General features: G+C 33.8%; 3 protein-coding genes across 9 annotated transcripts in view; 1 reads left to right on the top strand and 2 right to left on the bottom strand.

Annotated features, from left to right (window-relative positions):
• Positions 1 to 3,630, bottom strand: part of LOC109533439 (cation-independent mannose-6-phosphate receptor) — a 25,043-nt gene extending 21,413 nt beyond the window's left edge. For 2 of the 5 annotated variants that reach the window (XM_048660926.1, XM_048660924.1), the window contains exon 1: positions 2,744 to 3,445. In XM_048660926.1, the coding sequence (XP_048516883.1) occupies positions 2,744 to 2,853 (110 nt within the window). In that variant the 5' untranslated portion in view covers positions 2,854 to 3,445. Of the gene's footprint in view, positions 1 to 2,743 lie in introns of all 5 variants that reach the window. The other 3 variants (XM_048660928.1, XM_048660929.1, XM_048660925.1) reach the window with 3 other exon arrangements.
• Positions 2,251 to 10,460, top strand: LOC109533437 (transmembrane protein 138). 3 transcript variants are annotated; one of them, XM_048660972.1, is made up of 6 exons: positions 2,534 to 2,590; positions 7,149 to 7,463; positions 7,572 to 7,902; positions 9,083 to 9,155; positions 9,211 to 9,382; positions 10,185 to 10,460. In XM_048660972.1, the coding sequence occupies exons 3-6, from the start codon at positions 7,772 to 7,774 to the stop codon at positions 10,307 to 10,309; spliced, it is 501 nt and encodes a 166-aa protein (XP_048516929.1). In that variant the 5' UTR covers positions 2,534 to 2,590; positions 7,149 to 7,463; positions 7,572 to 7,771; the 3' UTR covers positions 10,310 to 10,460. The 3 variants fall into 3 exon arrangements, with proteins under 3 accessions (XP_048516932.1, XP_048516929.1, XP_048516931.1); XM_048660975.1 differs by lacking the exons at positions 7,149 to 7,463; positions 7,572 to 7,902 and having other exon boundaries at positions 2,251 to 2,590; XM_048660974.1 differs by lacking the exons at positions 2,534 to 2,590; positions 7,149 to 7,463 and having other exon boundaries at positions 7,508 to 7,902.
• LOC109533440 (eukaryotic translation initiation factor 4B) overlaps positions 10,325 to 12,799 on the bottom strand; it is a 9,103-nt gene continuing 6,628 nt past the window's right edge. Inside the window, exons 5-11 of the mRNA XM_048660940.1 lie at positions 12,126 to 12,379; positions 11,842 to 12,005; positions 11,608 to 11,781; positions 11,275 to 11,546; positions 10,951 to 11,083; positions 10,728 to 10,836; positions 10,325 to 10,667 (exon numbers count right to left, since the gene is read on the bottom strand). Coding sequence (XP_048516897.1) covers positions 10,568 to 10,667; positions 10,728 to 10,836; positions 10,951 to 11,083; positions 11,275 to 11,546; positions 11,608 to 11,781; positions 11,842 to 12,005; positions 12,126 to 12,379 — 1,206 coding nt within the window. The 3' untranslated portion in view covers positions 10,325 to 10,567. The remainder of the gene's footprint in view (positions 10,668 to 10,727; positions 10,837 to 10,950; positions 11,084 to 11,274; positions 11,547 to 11,607; positions 11,782 to 11,841; positions 12,006 to 12,125; positions 12,380 to 12,799) is intronic.

The following is a 12,799-nucleotide window of genomic DNA, read 5'->3' as shown; positions in this document are numbered from 1 at the left end:
GTTTGTAGGTGTTCTAGTAAAGTATCTGTTGGGGAACGAAAACGGGAGTGTTTTGTCGGTCTTGTGAGGCAAAGGGGATTCAGTATGGTCCAGTTGTCAACCGAATTATATCGATGAATTTTAGTCTAATAAGAGAGCATTAAAGAACTCGTTGTATCGCCAACATAATAAAATACGTTCTGCTTGTGTTGAGGTAAATACATAGGTATTTTATTTCAATGCCCTTTTCCCTATATTTCTAATAGATTGATATGTATATTACTTAATAGGTATAACAGGTAGGATTTGTGGGTTTTTGGGAAAAATTATGAAATTCGAAAACCGGTTTTTTAGTAGAAAATGTCGGTTTTCAACGTATGAATAACGCTTTAAAAAAATTGAAAATGACAAATGTAGCCAAATGTAAAGATTCAGAGGTGTTCTGTGCAAATGTACCAGATTGATGAAAACACTGTTGCAAGCGGTTTGGTTCTTGGAATCATGTCAGTCCGATATGATTTCAAGAAGTGTTTTGTCTATTGGATGAATTAATTTAGATTTTATATCAGTTTTCTGTCTTCTGGTTTCTTTATGTACAGTTCATAAATTCAGTGTTCAGTGCAAATCGATATTTGATATAGATTATATTATACAAAATGTAAGTAGGTAACATATTTTAATATTATAAAAACATAAATTTGTATTTATATTTTTTCTATTTTTGTAGTCCTAACTGTCAGACGTGTAAAATTATTTCAAAAAAGTAGAAAAAGAAAAAGCCCGTTGTATTTATTGCAATAAAATGCTTATTTGCAAAGGATCAAGCACAAGCAGTCTACATAATTATTTGAACAGTCCACAATAAAATAACCGAGAAAAAATCATCTGATGCCGGCCCGAGTTCACAAACAAGTACACAGTATTCTTAACTTTGTGAAAAGGACTAGTTTAGAAGAAATTGTATCAAAGCTTGCTGCATTGGATGGACTATCTATTAATTGCATAACAAATAGCTCGTTCATACGAGAGCCATTGCAACAACGAAATTATTGCTTACCACAAAATAATTCTAGATTTATGAATCTTATTTATACTTGCGATGCTAAAACAATGTTAAAACTCGTTTCTGAGAAACTAAAAACTTAAACTTACAGTTTTAAAGTTCCGATAAAATTAGCACCCGGAGCTTTAGGTAGACAAGACTCAAATTTATTAACAAGTGAAGGTATATTTGAACTTGTTCTGGGTGAAGTACAAAATTTGAATCCGAAATTCGTCAGAAATTATAACACGCTATAAAGGCACGGATTAAAGAAAGAAGAGATACAGTATTAGTTACACTTATTCTTTATTTACAAAATTCTGAAACTGTTTTAACGAAATCTTCTAATAAATTCCTTCCATTAGCAACGAAAAGTGACATTATTAAGTTATCCGGACAAATACATATTATCAAGATTATATAAAGATTAGGTACTCTACAGGAGAAGAATGTGATATTCAAAAACGTGATGAAAGCGATATTCAAGAGCCAGACAATGTTTTATTGAAAAATGCTATGTAAGTGACAATTAATAAATATTTAAAGGAACCGGAAGAAGTGACTACCTCTACTCAAACTCTAAGAAAAGAGTTTTTGACCCTGGAAGGTACAAATAAAATGATAAAAAAATTAGAATTATTATATCAGGCTTTAAAATCGATTAAGCCTAGTTCGAATGCAAGTGAGAGGGTATTTTCTATTTCGGGGACGTTTGTGAATAAACTGACACGGCTAAATAGCAAATCGATAGACGTCCTCTGTTTTCTGAAATCATATTTCATTAAAGAAAAAAAATAATAGAATAATTAAATTTGTATTAAAATTGCCCGGAACAGAAAATACTCGGTCCTTTGCTTAATTGTCTTTAAAACTAAAATTGATTTTATTAAGTATGTATGTAGAAACTTTATTTACTGTTGTCTTTCGGCTTTAATTATAATTTACAATATAGAATAATACACAGTTACATATTTTCTAATTGTTTTTAATAAGTATCAATCTTTATCTAATAACATTGTTTTAAAAAAAAATAGTATGGTTATTATAAAAATATGAAAATATATTGTTTTTATTTATTCGAACCATTTGCTGAATAACTCGTTTCACTATTATAAAAATATTTACATCTTATATGTGAAAATTATGGATAAACAACGAATAATTATTTATAAACTTAAACCTGGTAAAATATTATTTCTTTGTTCTACTAAATCGCATAAAAAGATCAGTTCAAATTACAAAGTACTCTCAGTGAAAATGTTCCTGAAGGGTCCCTAAATTAAGCCAAAAACACTCACAAACTTTTGAAATTGTTGCAACAGTGAAACAGTGCTTTTGAGTTTCCAAAACCAAGAGAGTCTTTCAACCTTCAAAAGAGTGCTTCATTTGAAGTGATCTTTAAGGTAAGAATAGACAAAACTACAAATTTCGAGGACCTCAAACGACACCATCGCCAAAAGTTTGCCATATGGTGCGGACTTAAGTAGACACACTGTATATGTTAGAGTACTGCTTTACATCACCATATACAAGAGGAGCTGATGGTCAGTCTATCGGTACACACATAGAGTAAGTAAAAGTATTTTACTTTCTATATGGGTACACATTGGATTATAAAGCCGCATAATAGGTTTATCAATTCAACGGCCTATTATTTCATATTTACCAATTATAGGAACATTAACCTATCAAAAGCGAACATTTACTAAATAAATTCCATACCTTGGCATCAATTTTTTCGGGCTAAAATCTATGCAGTAGTTATTTAAACCCACACTGGCCCCGATTTCCATCATGGTAAATACGCAAAACATAACCTTTACTAGACACATTTTGTCATCGACTTCTAGGAAACAGCCTTGGAGTATATAAAATAATATATTTAACAGGCTAATTGATTCATAGGGTTTCTATATTGCACTGTTACACTAACACTATCGAAGAGCATAATGAAATGTTAATACATAGTGTTAACAGTTGACCCCCCAAATTATATTTCACTGTTTACATACCCGGCGTTAACCGGAACGTTAGATGGAGAAACGATAGCGATATCGCAACTTATGTAAAGTACAGATACGCGAAACCATTATAAATTTTGCTTGTAGGAGACCGGTAATGAAATATTGCGTTTATCTAGGAAAGAAATTTGCCGGGTTCAAACTGACTTTGGACTTGTCTCTGTTGTGTCTAAGGAGCAGAAACAAGTATACAATAGTCATAGTTGTCTGTTCAGGTACGGAACATTTTTACTCAATTTATGTATTTGTAGTAGGCAATCCGTTATACCATAAGATATGGTGTGCACAACTACTAGCAGACTATAATGAACATCTTGATTAGCTGTTAGCTTAAAACTGCTTATTCTCCATAGATAAAGACTGATGATATGTTATTCTCAGTAATCAGAAACTAATAACTATTAAGAATTCTTGTTATCCCTTGTCTCTGTCAGTAATCTCAGTCATAGATAAAGACAGGTATGATCTCGGTCCTTCCAATTTGTCTTTCGTGGACACTTGACACAACTTATACAGGGTGATTCAAAATTGTCGTCATTCCTCTGAGGGTGCTTTCATGTACACGAATAGTAATTCTTATCAATAACTAAAATATTTTCAAAAAACTAGATCAGAATGTCGACAACAATGTTTTTCAACGTAATCTGCCTCCCTGAGATTAAACAGAGGCATTTGTTTACGTTTTACGTACGTTTACGTTTTACGTAGCCGCACGAAAGTTACGAGCAATGGGGTCGTTGCACATTTTTTTTTTTCATAAAATTGATTATTGTCGGACAAATAAGGGCCATACAATTTTTTTTCACATTCTGTCTAGTAACAAATCTAACAGCAGTCAAAGTTTCAACTTACACAAAGCGCGCCGAAACGACGGGTTCTGGCTGATTGTAATGTGACGTAACGAAGCATGATTCTGCTCCGCCACATTCAGCGCTTATACGTGTTTCCATGCCCTAATGTGAATTTTGTGTGTTGGTTTGCTTGTTTCTCAATTATTTAAATTAATATGGTTTATAAGTACTGTATGGTGCCACAGTGTACAAGTACCACTACGTCTACACCAGGCAAAACATTTGTAAAAGTTCCAAATCAAAATTTATTCCTGGGTTTCAGTCATTTATTGTCTCTATCAATTAAAATACGTTTCGGTGTATTTTTCCACCATCATCAGTTTTTATGTGCCGCGTTGTTGCTGCTTTAAGCCTTGGCATATATTTTATCATAAAAACTAATGATGGTGGAAAAATACACCGAAACGTATTTTAATTGATAAATAGAGACAATAAATGACTGAAACCCAGGAATACATTTTGATTTGGAATTGAAACACAGTCAGAAAAGTATATACAAATTTGTAAAAGTGCCATTGAACGAAAAGAAACGGAAATTGTGGTTGAAAGCAGCGCGGTAAAACTGCAACGATCTTTCTGCAAAAAGTAACATTTATGCCTGTGAGGATCATTTCGATGTAAGTTCGCATAAATCAATACCTAATATTTATAGGGTTCTTAATCCTGTGTGTTCGTTAGATTTAGGTTTCGCCTTTGTTTGATTATGTGCATTTTATTTCACAGCTTGAAAAAGACATGGAAAACTTTATGGAGTGGAAAATGATAGGAGTTCAGAAAATAATGAAAAAAGATGTTGTTCCACATAAATTTCCGTGCCAAAGAGACATAAAACGAAGTGATGCTCCTGTACGAGCCGTAGTTTTGAAACGTATTAGACTTAACATTATAAATGACGCTTTAGACGCTTTAGATGCAAGCTTATACCTGGGTAAATACCTGGTAAATAAAGCTTTTTTTTATAATTCAGCTACTCAGAGATACTACAACATTGGACTTTGTAAATATTTATCTAGTTCTTCAAAAAAATTCGCCTTGAGAAAACTTTTGCTGAACTAGGTGATGATTTTGAATTTTCCGCAAGTACGAGTAGAATTTTTGCAAAATCCTTTCCATTAATTAGCGAGATGTTAAAGACTTTAATAGTCTGGATGTAACCTAATAAAGTTAAAAAAACGTGTACCTTTTCATGCACGCTTAGCTTGCTCCAATCTCCAATGCAATATAATGCAATAACTAGCGCAGGGTTGCCAGGTCCGAAAATCGAGTTTCGGTAGATAAGCTCGACACTTTTCGGTAGAAAATAGGTGTTTTTCAAAACTTGAATTTTTAAACTTACAGGAATACTACAATAAGCATGAGTCAGTAAAGAAGTAAAGATGAAATTGTGGTCGTTTTTAGCTTATTTCTCAACTTAGTTTTCATTAGATTAACCTGTGAAAATGTCCGTTCAACATTGGCTGATGAGTGAGGTAGAATAAGCAGGTTACAAATAAAATTGGTTAAACAGACAACAGACGTCATTCTGTGTCCAGCCTTGTAATTCACTATCAGTTATTAAATTTGGAAATATCATTGCAACATCAGAAATAGATAGTAGGGAACCTGATTTCACTATCGCAGGATCCATAAAACATAATTTTATCATATTTATGATCTATATAGTGGGCTTGATTCATTTTATGTTTGAAAAAGAACTCTAAAATACGAGGTGTGCTAAAATAAAATGTCTGCTATTACCAACGTACTTTGATCATGAATGGAAATATGTTATATTGTTTTAAGTAATCCACGGATAATTTTTAAAATTTTATTTGTTACTTTTCGGTAGAAATCTGCATGGTATCGGTAGATCGGTAGGTTCCTTGACAAATCGGTAGACCTGGCATCTCTGAACTAGCGTAGGATTTGTGCCACTCTACGTCACAGCCAGTAAAACAATGTTCTCGCGTGACGTCATTTTACAATCCTTTTTTTGATATAAAAATTTTTTTTTTAGAAATTTGCTTTAGGTATTCTTCTAAGCGACCCTTACGCTAAGCTTGGGAGATGCGTCAACCAAAAAAAAAATGTGCAACGACCCTTTAGATTAAATATCCGATTATAAAACGCCCTTTAGACAAAAAACATCGTTGCCCTTTTGACTTTTTACCAAAAAAATCTAGAAGAGTACTTTTTTTAACATTAAACATTTTCATAATTTGAAGTAAGAACCGTACTTTTTCTTTTCAAATTTCAGTGAAACATGGGACCATTTCAAAATAATACTTAGTAACAAAGTGGAAATTCGATTTTCAACTGTTAATATCTAAATTATGAAAAAAAAAATTTCAATATTTTTCTCGTAGGGACTCTCCAAGTGAGCCCGTAAAACTCCTTAAAAGCAATGTCGCAATTTGTGTCTATAGACTCGACACAAAAAAATATGTTAGGTAGGTACCTACCTAATGGTGTTCAAATCGTTATTTTCACATTTGCGTCGTTCGGTCCAGATTTCTTTTTTTTTTATGCCCTCGAGTTGAAAGTAACTATTGCCACACAGAAAAATTAGAAAGCCGAAAAACGCTCACTAATATCATAAATTAAGTGAGCTTAATGACTATAGTCCGCGGTAACTTCATTTGAGAACAAAAAAAAATTATAAGTCCCTTTGATCCCATTGCAAAAATCAGATCGGAGCAGTAAAGGAGAATGGAAGAAACTCTGTACTTATGAGCATCATGTATGTTAATACCGTTAATACCTATTGATTCAGTGTTTAAAAATAAGTTTGTAAACAACACCTTGTATATGAATAATGTATTTGATTAATATTCCCATATCACTTCTCTCGGCCCCCAGGCCTTAGAAATTGAAATGATGAATTGATTACATGTTTACATGTAATTAGATGTTTCGTGGCATAACTCGAATATACAACTATAAAAAGTAATATTTCTATAAACTCAGAGTGCAACTGGTTGCAAAGCAGTGTTTATTGACCTCACCAAATCCCACACTCAATAAGCAATTATAGGCCAATTTAAATTGATTAAAATGAAATAGTATGTAGTCTGTGTGAATTGATTTCTTTTACCTATATGCATAGAACAAGGCTTATATGACAGCACCATAGAACATAAAGAACAACAAGAAATAGTATGTAGTCTGAGCCATAGAACAAGGCTTACATAGATAAAGACAAGTGCGTGAAGGATTATGGCATGTAGTCTGTGGCTTATGGACAGCACACTAATAACCGTTCATGTTTATTTTCAGGGAGTTTCGAAAACAACTCATAGAGGGTGATTTAACATTGTTGCCATTTCCCCAAAGCTGTTGGTGGGGCTTATTTGGAGAATAGGAAAGTATTTTTTTATATTGTGCCACACTTTGAAGTACAAACACTAGTTTGCCAGTACTCCGTAAATACTCACTCTCCAGAGACAACACTTTCGGACAAAATGACGTTAATTTTGAATCACCTTGTATAATAACAGTAATCATTCAAGCAAACCCAGCTGCACTGAACGTGTTAATTGTCTTCATCTATGGTGTTAATGACGGCAAAACAATGTGAACATGTACGTCGCAGTAAGTGATTTTATTTTCATATAAATAAATGGAACATGTTAAAATGCATTTGAAAAAATTAATTAAAATTAAAATCGCTGAAAAACTGCCATATATCGTATGCTCTAGACAATAATATAGAGCCCTCCAGCTGTGGTGTGTTCTACTCCTGCAGAAAATCTGACACCACCGTAATATTTGTGAACTGATGGGCGACAATTTCAAAAAATCAATGTTAACATCTGACAAATAAATGTTTCAAGTCGAAGTGTAATTATGCAAATTTTAAGAAAGAATTGAAGTTCTAAGTTCTAACATTATTATTAAAAATGAAGATAACAACTAATCGATATACTGCCATACTAACATTACAAACATTCTTGCTGACAATAGACTGGATTATGAATATTGTGGGTCTTGTTGCCACACAAACCAATGCTTCGATGGTCACTCTACTAATGTAAGTATTTTCAATTAAACGGACCATAAAAGCTTATTTCTACAAAAAATAATGAAGGGTGCATTCAGTTGGGCAAAATTAAATCTGCAAATTTATTCACTATTGAAAATCTAATCAAATCAGTTAGATCAGAGAGAGTTAGTAGGTTAATAGTAAAAAAAATATATACGGGGTGAGTTTTTTTCGATGATTAGTACAAGGATCTTCAAAACAGCAGATATAAAGGTTAAATGGACAAATTATTGCAGTTTTCAATGCTCTACACAAAAACAATTGTATTTTTTCAAAATTTGAGCTGTCAAGAGATATTTCACAAAAACTCATTTATGGCAGATTTACTTTTATATCAATATTATTATGGCAGGAAAACTTTAAATAAAAAAGTTGTAGCGAATTGCTTTTCAAATAAACTGGCATAAGATATTTTTACAAATTAACTGTCATTTTTGACATGACATAAACCTGATGATTATTACATTTTTACATTTTTAATTTAGGTGATCGAAGTTATCCATGAAACCATCCATTTAATTATTCGGGGAATTAATTCTGTATGCCTTATATTATTTAACAATTGTTTCCATAATATCAAATAATAACCACATCTTTGCCTAAATTTTTTGACCCTCAAGTTTAAAGTCAAGTTCAGTGTATTTGGAAATCTTCCACTAAGATTTGATTAACTAAATTGAATCATATTTCCACCCCAGAATAAGGCATGGTGACAGTATACAAGAATCAAAGCATAAATGGTTGGAAAAAAATATGTTATATAAAATTTGCGTAGTCTTGACGTCACAACCGGATGCCATGACACCTAAAACCGTTTCAGCTTAGTTCAAAATCAAAAGATAAAAATGCGAAAATTTGACCCAACATTTAAATTTTGTTGCGAAAATAAAGTGTTTTGGAAATAGCAGACGTCTATCCACATTACAGAACGGAATTTCAAAATCTGGCATCATGCCTATTTTGGGAATGGGAGGCTTTTGTACAGACTTTGTCAGTTGTACTACAATAAAAATTCGATTCGATGCAAAGTTTCAGAATGTGCAAAATTATTATGTTGGCGAATTAATTATACATTCAGGAATACAAAACGCCACTGTTGTTTGTGCATCAAATTTTTGTGTGTCAAATTTGTGCATTGAAGGAACTTAATATTGTTTCTTCGTTTCAGCGTTCAAGATGCTTGTATCTTAGTAGCCCTATCCACACTCTTGCTTACTTTTTTTTCTACATATCTGTTCAAGGTATGTACAAGTGTCAATTTATGACTTTTTCTAATTCGAATGTTATTTATTTTAGAATGGGCTTGTATATTTATTGTATGAAAGATTTCGTACAAGTTTAGTAATATGTATGTTCTATTTTATTCTGACAACTGTTTTACACGTCTGGTCTATAGCAACAAAGTGGAGCACCTCGCGCTATAGTTGGACCACAGGCTATGTCGTCCTGTTAGTTTTACAAAGGCTCAGTAAGAAATTCCGTGTTTTAATTAACTCATTGATATAAACTTTCCCATGGATACATTTATTTCTGATATACATACAGGGTGATTTAAGTAGAACGTACATTAGAAGTTTTCTAACTTTGTTGTTTTCAAAATTTCAAATTTTGTTTCCGGTCATAACGGGTCGGCCGAATCCGCCCCTCTAGCTACAGGGTATAGGAAAACTATTACCTTACTTGCTCATTTTAAATGCAAACCCCTAATTTCTTTTGCACAGTTGTATTGGCGTTCCAATTGCGAGTTTGGGTAACCCTAGTTTAGTGTATATTTATTGATATATTGTTTAATACAAAATGCCATTACAGATGTTTTGCCCTACACAAGCTATATGTAAGGAACGGTTCTAAATTCAAAACCTAAATTTGGTAGGGAGTACCAACCAAATTTGGGATTTCAATTTAAAACCGTTCCTTATATATAGCTTGTGCCCTAAACATCTGTAATCACATTTTGTATTAAACAATATATCAGTAAATATACATATATCAAAAATTAAGTAAGTTAACAAAAATAGGGTTGCCGAAACTAGCAATTTTTAAGACCAAAACATTAGGATAATGAAAGTAAGATACTTCTTTAAACATTTAAAATAAGAAAGTTAGGTTATACTTTTCATACACCTTATACTGCTGGGGGGTTAACTGTACAAATTTTCGGCGGAAACAAAATTTGAAGCGTCTTAAACAACTGTAAGTTGAAAAACTTCTAATGCACGGTTCCACATTCACACATTTCCGAATATTTTGACTATCACAACGTTTTGCAGCCGCCACAATTTACTACTATTGTTACAAAAGGGCTTCCCTAAGAATCAGTGACCAACGATTTTACGAAGATATGGACTCAGGCCCCGCCGACACGATTGCTGATGTACGCCGACAAATAGGATAAATAGTACATAAAAAATTACTGAAATAAATGTAATGTATTTTCGACAGAATTACAAATCTTAAAATTTCAACAAAATCTATACACGTACAAAGTATCCTGTATTAAACAAATAATATACTCTACATTTAAAGTAATAAATATGTAAAAAGTTGCATTTGTATTACTTATATTTAAGTAAATATAAATAACACAGAGTAACATAGCTACAAGCTTAATAGCTCGTATACGCTTTCCCTCACACAGCGTGCGTTTGGAGAATTAATCAGAATCATCATTCAATAAAGCGAATTTATTGCTGCCTTGAAAGTTGGGAGCTTCCGGTTCTTGGATTTTGGGCATTTCTTTTTCTAGTCGATCTCTATAATGAATTTCAATTGTGTAATAAACAATGATTTCAAATAAACAAGTTCAAACTTACTTTTTCTCTTCGCGTTTTGATCCGTCTTGTTTCTCTGTACTCTTCTTTTCATCTGGTGACTTGCCATCACTTCTAGAATTTTTTGATTGCTGGCTTTCGTCGCTTGAAGCTTAAAATGAGATTATATATTAATTAGCCACAGACAAAATAATTAACCATAACTAATAGCAAGCGTTTGTTTGTTAATAATTCGTATACCGGTGAGATACACAAAAACACTTACATTTACTGTCTATCCTCTCTCTCGAAGGACGGGTTTGTTGTGACTGGGTAGAACTATATTGTGTATCGCCATTATCCGTATGGTTATGGTTGTCAGTTTCATATTTTCTGGTAATAGACCCTCCCCTTACAATCTAGAACAAAAATGTAGAGCGGTTAAACGCGAACAAATTCAATGCAAATAACAGAATCATTTGTTTTAACTCAGATTAGCTAAGTCAACAAATAACTTTCTGTAGAGGTGTCAGAAAATAATTTTTAATATGTCATCATAAAAACAAAAATGTTCCGTAATTGCGAATTGAGTATCCAGAAGAAAAAATACCTGTTTCCTATCACCACTACTGTCTCGGCTGCTCCTCTCCCTATCTCTGTCTCTGCTGCTCCTCTCCCTATCCCTACTTGATTCCCTCAACCTTTCCTCTTGTTCCCGCAAAAGCTTTTCTTCGATTTGTCGCTCACGCTCCGCCGTATCAACTGGCTTTGCATTGCCAAATATCGAAGCGGAAGGCACAGCCGGTTCAGGTTTAACAGCAGCTTGATCCAGAGGCTTGGTGCGAGGAGCCAGTTTTAGTTTTGGTCGCTGACGAGATTCAGCTAGAATAGACAAATACAATCAGTTCATCGGTTCCAAACACATCAAGATTAAGAAACATACAACTGGGAGGTACTTCGGAATCGCCTTCCTCTCTATTACTGCTTCTACTGAAGCTGCCGTTCCTTTCGTTATCATCATGTCGCCTAAATCCACTACCCCCCCTTCGATCGTCTCTTTCATCCCGATCAAATCTGCTACTTCTATCTGAGTCTCTAAAATTGCCCCTAGAAAAACCTGAAATAAAAGCATAAGATACAATTAAAACTGCTTGAAATTAAGAGCTTTTGAGTTTACCTCTTTCATTCGTATTGCTAGATCTATCACCGTCTCTCCACGCCCCAGGACGATCCGATTGCTCCCTATTTCTACTAAAACCTCCATCTCTTTCCCTTCCCATGTCTCGGTCCCTATTAAATCCCCCTTCTCGGTCTCTATTGAAACCACCATAGTCTCGATCCCTGCAAATTCAAGTTATATTAGTTGTTAAATAAATAACATCGGATAATTAAGAAATTTCACATTAGGGAAGGAAATTCAACATAAAAATTGATCACTCAAATTATGCATTTTTTGCTTACTTTGATCCGGCTTCTCGCATGCCTTCTCGTGTAAAACTACCACCGCTGCTTTCTCGGTCTCTATTGAAACCGCCGCCACTTTCGCGGTCTCGATTGAAGCCGCCCCGACGTTCTTCCATTGGTTCAGGTCGGTTACTTGAACGCCAGTCACCACCTGTATCAGCACTTCCCATTCGATCTCCCATGCGGTTTCCTCTACGTCCATTATCGGAATTAGTGGAAACTTCAATTCGTATTCTACGATTTTTAAGCATCTAAAAAAAAAACATTTCCCATGTGTACTCAAAGCACGTCACATACATCCGGAGTCTGTCCCAAGCCTTTTGGCAGCGACGCCATGATTTATTAGAATTTCAGTTTCAAATTCTTTCACATTCAGTGGTTGTAAGCGTGAGCTGTTTTTGCCAGAGATTATGTTTTGCTGAATCAGATCAGATGATGTTAAAGCACGATTTTAGAGAAGTTTTTCGTCCGGATGCATAGTGGATCGTATGCAATTCGCCGATAGCATCTGCCGGCATAGCGAAGGGCGCGTCGGCAGCGAACCAACGGCGCTATATGCAATTCTGCATCCAAAATATCTCAATTTCTCCAAAACACATGTAGCAACAACTTCTTAAAAGTATTTACTTGTCAAGTTGTCGGAGATGCTTAAGATCTATTATATATATATA

Source organism: Dendroctonus ponderosae, unplaced genomic scaffold (genome assembly GCF_020466585.1).
Source record: "Dendroctonus ponderosae isolate FM_Combo_2020 unplaced genomic scaffold, Dpon_F_20191213v2 Dpon_F_20191213_1, whole genome shotgun sequence".
In the NCBI taxonomy this organism is placed as follows: Eukaryota; Metazoa; Arthropoda; class Insecta; order Coleoptera; family Curculionidae; genus Dendroctonus; species Dendroctonus ponderosae.
Note: the sequence above shows the minus strand (reverse complement) of the source record. Positions and strands in the feature narration are given on the sequence as shown.